Source organism: Galeopterus variegatus, unplaced genomic scaffold (genome assembly GCF_000696425.1).
Source record: "Galeopterus variegatus unplaced genomic scaffold, G_variegatus-3.0.2 Scaffold9838, whole genome shotgun sequence".
NCBI classification, from domain to species: domain Eukaryota; kingdom Metazoa; phylum Chordata; class Mammalia; order Dermoptera; family Cynocephalidae; genus Galeopterus; species Galeopterus variegatus.
In genome coordinates this window covers 59,156-65,126 of record NW_007735949.1, presented here as the reverse complement: position 1 = coordinate 65,126, position 5,971 = coordinate 59,156, and the positions used below count along the sequence as shown (strand labels likewise).

The window sequence follows — 5,971 nt, the reverse complement described above, 5'->3', positions numbered from 1 at the left end:
ATCAGGTTTTACCTACGCGTTCTCGTTCCCTAGGAAACGCTATTCGACATTGCAGCGGGGAGAAGGGCTGGCTGCCCCCGGAGCTCTTCAACTGCACCTCCGTCTCCTTCACGGACCTCAAAGTCCTGGTAGGCTGGCGCCCAGGGACGTGAGTTCAGCTGGGTTGTGTCGTGTGTGCACGTGTGTATGTGTGAGAGGTGGGGTTCCAGGGTGGGCAGACAGGATTGCTACTCGTTTCCGGGACTCAGAGTGTCAGCACTGGCACCTGAGCTGGGCACCTCGCACACACGTCTCCTGTCCACACGCCCAGCTCTGCATCTTAGGTTCTGAAAATGTGGAGTCCCACGTTCGTGCTTGCCCTCTGCTCTTGCCCTTTTTTGTGGCATTTTATTCTCCTTCACCTGCTTGGTGTCTTTTTTCCAGCACTCTTTGGCCCAACAGACCCTCCATTTTCATGCCACAGTAGTCAGCTCTGGGTTTTTGGATTCTCTAAGTTGCTTTGTGACAAGGAAACTTCCACCAGAAAGTAGTGACTTTCTGAGTAATAGGAAGGACCGAAAGCAACCGAAGTAGGTTTGCAAACACAGCGACTGCTTCCCTGCTCCAGAACGAGAAGCTGAGCCGCAACGAGACGCAGCTGGACAGTGACCGGTCCCTGCGGCTGGCGAAGGCGCTGCAGAATGCCACGCGGCACACGGGAGCGCTCTTCGGCAACGACGTGCGCACGGCCTACCAGCTGCTGGCCCGCGTCCTGCAGCACGAGAGCCACCAGCAGGGCTTCGACCTGGCGGCCACGCGTGACGCCGACTTCCACGAGGTAGGGGGGTGGCCGCCCCGCTCAGGAAGCCCGGCCCAGGGTCGAGCTGTGGAGCTGGGCGTCTAGGAGGGCGGGAGTCGACGGTGGGCTTGTGCAAGATCATTGTGTCCGGGACCTCAGGGCAGCGCTTCATGTTTTGAGTGTGAGCCTGGGCCAGTACGGCCCTGTCTGAACTGATCACGAGTGTCAAGGAGTATCTCGGCAAGAGAGCGTGCGGGTCACAGCCGTAGTGATAGTAATGACCGCTCGCAGATACGGACCCGCAGGTAATTGCCAGACAGTGTTCTAGGTGGTTTCCATGAAGTAGCCGCCTGTTCCTCCCACACAGCCTATGACATAGTGCTGTTACCACACACTTGACAGGTAAGGAAACTGAGGCACAGGGAGCCAAGGGCATGGCTTATAGGGGTGGGGCCAGCAGTGGGCCTTCCTTAACATCTTGGGGTGTATGTGGTGAAACCCCTGGCAGGGCCCCCTCCAGGAAAGTCTGTGTCCTTCAAAACTAAATCACCCACGATCTCTTCCCCTGATGCTGGTCCAGCTTGGTCTCGGTGACCGCTAAAGGCTCTCTAGGACCTGGCTTGCTGCTGTCATGTGGCCAGGCCTCTGCCGGCACGAGGCTGAGCGCTGTCTTTCTGGCCAGGATGTCATCCTCGCGGGCAGCGCCCTCCTGGCCCCGGCCACCAGGGCCGCGTGGGAGCAGATCCAGCGCAGCGAGGGAGGCGCGGCCCAGCTGCTGAGGCGCTTTGAGGCCTACTTCAGCAACGTGGCGCGGAATGTGAGGCGCACCTACCTGAGGCCCTTCGTCATTGTCACCGCCAACATGAGTAAGGGCCACACGCCAGGGGACGGGGAGGGGCATGCCCTGATGGATATGCTTGGTGGGCAGAACCACGGGACCGTCTGTGGTGTGTGGCCACAGCAGCTGGCCCGTCCCAGGGGCGAGGCAGCTGGGGTCTCAGCCCCAGCTCAGCCACACTCTCAGAAAAGTGGGTCAGTAGTGCTGGCCTCTGTTCCTTGTCTGTAAAATGGGGAGAACATAACCCTTGTCATTGGGAACATGTCACTCCCAAGGGACAGGTCTCAGGCATGGGAGATGTTGGGTCAAGGTACAACCGTGTGAACTTCGGGGTCTGGCAGGCCTTGCAGACACTCAGGGGTGACAGACTCTCTAGGAGGTTGTGTCGAGGGTCCCGCTGCGGTCCAGCCCTCCCTGGCACACAGGGACAGGTACAGACGCACAGTGGGATGTACAGGGAAGGGCGGGCGCAGGCACCGGGAAGTGGGAGGAACTCAGGTCCTCTCTGGGCCAGGAGCTGAGCAGTCACAGAGCCAATGCCCCATGACCTGCGTCACCCTGAGAGCCCAGGACACGCTGTTGTGGGGTTGGGGTATTTAATAGGGCAGGTTCCTTCAGGCAGGTGGAGAAAGCCCCAGGATGGTAGAGTACGTCCCTACCTCACCCAGACAGAGCTGGCAAGAGCCCTAAGGTCCCAGGGGGTGGGGTACATCGTACAGGTGGGGGGTCCTCCCCCACCCCTCCTGCAAGTGCTTGTGAAACGCCTGTGTGGGAGGGGCGCTCGGGCAGCACCGGCAGACTGTCCCTTCCAAGGGAGCAGCTTCTTGGTTTTTCCCAGCAGACTTACCCCGGTATCTATACGAGAAGGACCTGGGCCTTGGCCGCAGCTCAGGGTTGGTGGCACCCCCTGACATGAGCCTTCAGGGGCTCCGGCCCCCACCTTCCCTACCTTGAACATTCTAGCACTCTCACACCTCCCTGACTGCGCAAGCCCAGTCCTTGCTCCCGCAGGTGGCTTGAGGGGCACCTGTCATATTGGGGAGTGCTGATGGGACAGGAGGACTTAGGGAGTCCCTCAGCGCATGCAGAGGTGACCGTCTGTCTCTGTCATCAGGCTGCTCAGAGCCATGCCAGTCAGCACCAACTGAGAGACACCCTGACAGCTTCAGGCTCAAAAACTTCCCTGACCCCCCAAGGGCTGCAGGAAAATGACATGTTGGTGCGGCAGGGGCAGGGTCTTGCCCCATCAGGGCCCCAAGCTCACTGATGCTGCGATGCCACAGAGGATCATCCAGTGCCACCGGGGTTGCTCACTCACCCTTGGGTGCTCTGCCGTGTGACTCCTGGTGGGTTTAAAGGACACAGACAGACATAGATTCTGTTCTAAAGGCAGCTGGTCTCTGTCAAAAGGACAGTGGTGGTGGTTTTGAAAACGGTTAAGGTTTGAGAAAGCTCTGGGAGTCATGTGCGATTAAACAAACTGTCCCCCAGTCCTTGCAGTTGACGTCTTCAACAAGTTTAACTTTACGGGAGCCAGGGTGCCAAGGTTCGAGGACATTCGTGATGAGATCCCGAGGGAGCTGGAGTCCTCAGTCTCCTTCCAAGCTGACTTCTTCAAGCCGCCAGAGAAAAAAGGTAACATCACCATTGTGTGGCATCTGTCACTTTAAAAAAAATTGTGGTATGGGCCGGCCCGGTGGCGCACTGGATAGTGCGCCGCTTGGGAAGCGCAGCGGCGCTCCCGTCCGAAGGTTCGGATCCCACATACGGACCGGTTCCCGCTCACTGGCTGAGCGAGGCGCGGGGGCAACACTGAGGGTTGCGATCCGTTGCCGGACACGGAAAAAAGACAAAAAGACAAAAAAAAATAAAAATAAATAAAAATTTAAAAAATTGTGGTAAAATACATATAACAAGAAACTGACCATCTTTACCATTTTAAGTGCACAGGTGAGTGGTGCATAAGCAATTCACACCGTCGTGAAGCCCATCTCCAGAACACCTGTCATCTTGCAGATCTGAAACCCTGTCCCTACTAACCTCCGACCCCTTTCCCTGCCCTGCCCCGGCCCCTGGCAGCCAGCCTCCCCTTTCTGTCTGTGCATTTGATGAACCTCCATTCCTCGTGTATGTGGAACCTCACGTCGTCTGTCCTTTTGTGACCGGCTCATTCCACTCAGCATAAGGTCCTCGAGGTTCGTCTGTGTGGTAGCAGGTGCTCAGAGTTTCCTTCCTTTTTAAAGCTGAGTGATAGTCCGTCGTGTGGGTAGCCTGCATTCTGTCTGTCCATCTGTCAGTGCACATTTGCTTGTTTCTATCTGTTGGCTGCTATGAACAGTGCTACCAAGAACATGGGTGTCCGGACACCTGTATGGGGCCCTGCTGTCAATTCCTTTGCACATATGCTCAGCAGCGGAATTGCTGGATCATATGGTAATTCTGTGTTTAATTTTCGAGGAGCCCTGTGGGGCACCGTTTTCCGTAGGGCGTCTGTCGGTCTTTCAGAAGCACCTGCTCAAGCTGACAGTGATCCGGGGGGAGCACGGGTGTTCCTGCCCAGGTGCTCACGCCCTGTGCTCACCTTGCAGAAGGCCCCATGGTGTGGCCGGCCAGCCGGAGGGCCACCCTGCAGACCACGCACCCAGGGCCCAGCGCCCAGAGTGAGGCCCCGTTCAGCAGGCGGAGGAGACACCCAGACGACCCCGGCCAGTTTGCTGTCGCCCTGGTCATCATTTACCGGACGCTGGGGCAGCTGCTGCCTGAGCACTATGACCCCGATCGCCGGAGCCTCCGGTGAGGGCCTGTTCCCAGAGGGTCCTGAAGCTTTCACAAGTCAAAATCCTGGTCACCCACACATCTTTACAGTGACATTACACCGTAACCCTGGCCCAAGGGCAGAGACCACCGCCCTGTGGTGTCCCTTGGGTGGAGGTTCTGGGCCTGCCAGGAAGGCACAGTGCCTGGAATACTGCTTACCCTTGGCCTCACCTCATCCTAGGTTCCTGCCAGAAATGCCCCTCCCCATATGCGCCTGCACTTGGTGCCTCTGTGGACCCCATCCTGTCCCCCAGCACCCGACCCAAGGCTGTCGTGGGCGGCTGTGTCTGCCGCTGCCATGTCTGGCCCCAGCACCAAGGGCTGCCAGGCCTGTACCGGCTGGAAGTAACGAACGCTCCCGGAAGGGGCTTCGCAGCCCTGATCAGAGGTGGGCGCCCACCAACCTCCGCGTCACTTCCCAGACACTTCCTGGGTTCCATGGTCTCCCTGTTCCTGTCATCCTCAGTGACTGGAGGCAGTTCCACCACGAGCTCTAATTAATGCACTGGCTCCCGTTAGTCGTGTGAGCCAGCCCGGAGCTTCTGCTGTTATAAGTTAAGGGGCCACTGCATCTTTGTGTGTGTACCTTTCCTTTATTTTTCAATTTCTGATGAAGACCCCCCCCAACCCAGAGGTGACACATCTTCCTGTGCACCCCCTTAGTGATAAAACCTGCAGAGGACAAAGATACTGTGCTCACGGGCTGATTCAGTTGATACTAGAAAGAAGTCTGTCCTGTGTCCTCAGCATGTTTGCACACAGGATTTAAATCAACGTTTCCTAATCGCATTTGTCCCCATGCAGGCTGCCCAACCGGCCCGTCATTAACACCCCAGTGGTGAGTGCCATGGTATACAGCGAGGGGGCTCCGCTCCCGAGTCCCCTGGAGAGGCCCATCCTGGTGGAGTTTGCCCTGCTGGAGACAGAGGAGCGAACCAAGCCTGTGTGTGTGTTCTGGAACCACTCCCTCACGTAAGTGCCACACTAGGGTCGGGGCAGTGACCTCTTGCCACTGGAGCCTTGCATTTCTGTGTAAGGGCTTTGCTGAGGCCAGAGTGTACCCACATGTCCCAAAGACTCGGTGGAGCATCCCTTGGGGACCGTCTTTTGCAATCTGTTGCTTCCCTTCCAGCTGCTCATGGGACAGGAGACTTATCCTCCTGCTCTGCTTCTGGGGGCGTCAGAGCCTCTCCCACATGCACGCACACACATGCACACTGATGTACGCACATGGAGGCTCACAGACATGCAGACATGTGCGTGCATGCACACAGACATCCCTCAAGAAAGCTGACAGTGGAGATGGGGCTGCTCCCGTGCAGGACCCGGTGATGCAGCGGCCAACTAAGTGCACAGTTCACCCTGGAACAAGGCAAGGGCTCAGCAACAGGGCCCAGGAGCCCTCCTGCTGACAGTGGCAGCTCCCAGATAGGTGTGGGGGTCCCTGTGCCAGACGGGGATCCCAGACCTTGGCCTTGCCTGTGAGATCAACCACAGCACAGTTGCGGGGGTTTTATCCCCCAGATGCTGCACTTTAT

The 5,971-nt window shown here is 57.8% G+C and overlaps 1 protein-coding gene across 1 annotated transcript in view; it reads left to right on the top strand.

The window, feature by feature from the left end:
- The window catches only part of CELSR1 (cadherin, EGF LAG seven-pass G-type receptor 1), a gene marked incomplete at its 5' end in the record, with an annotated part of 33,922 nt that overhangs the window by 4,867 nt on the left and 23,084 nt on the right, over positions 1 to 5,971 (top strand). Inside the window, 5 exons of the mRNA XM_008593897.1 lie at positions 608 to 817; positions 1,461 to 1,644; positions 3,108 to 3,251; positions 4,205 to 4,409; positions 5,238 to 5,405. Coding sequence (XP_008592119.1) covers positions 608 to 817; positions 1,461 to 1,644; positions 3,108 to 3,251; positions 4,205 to 4,409; positions 5,238 to 5,405 — 911 coding nt within the window. The remainder of the gene's footprint in view (positions 1 to 607; positions 818 to 1,460; positions 1,645 to 3,107; positions 3,252 to 4,204; positions 4,410 to 5,237; positions 5,406 to 5,971) is intronic.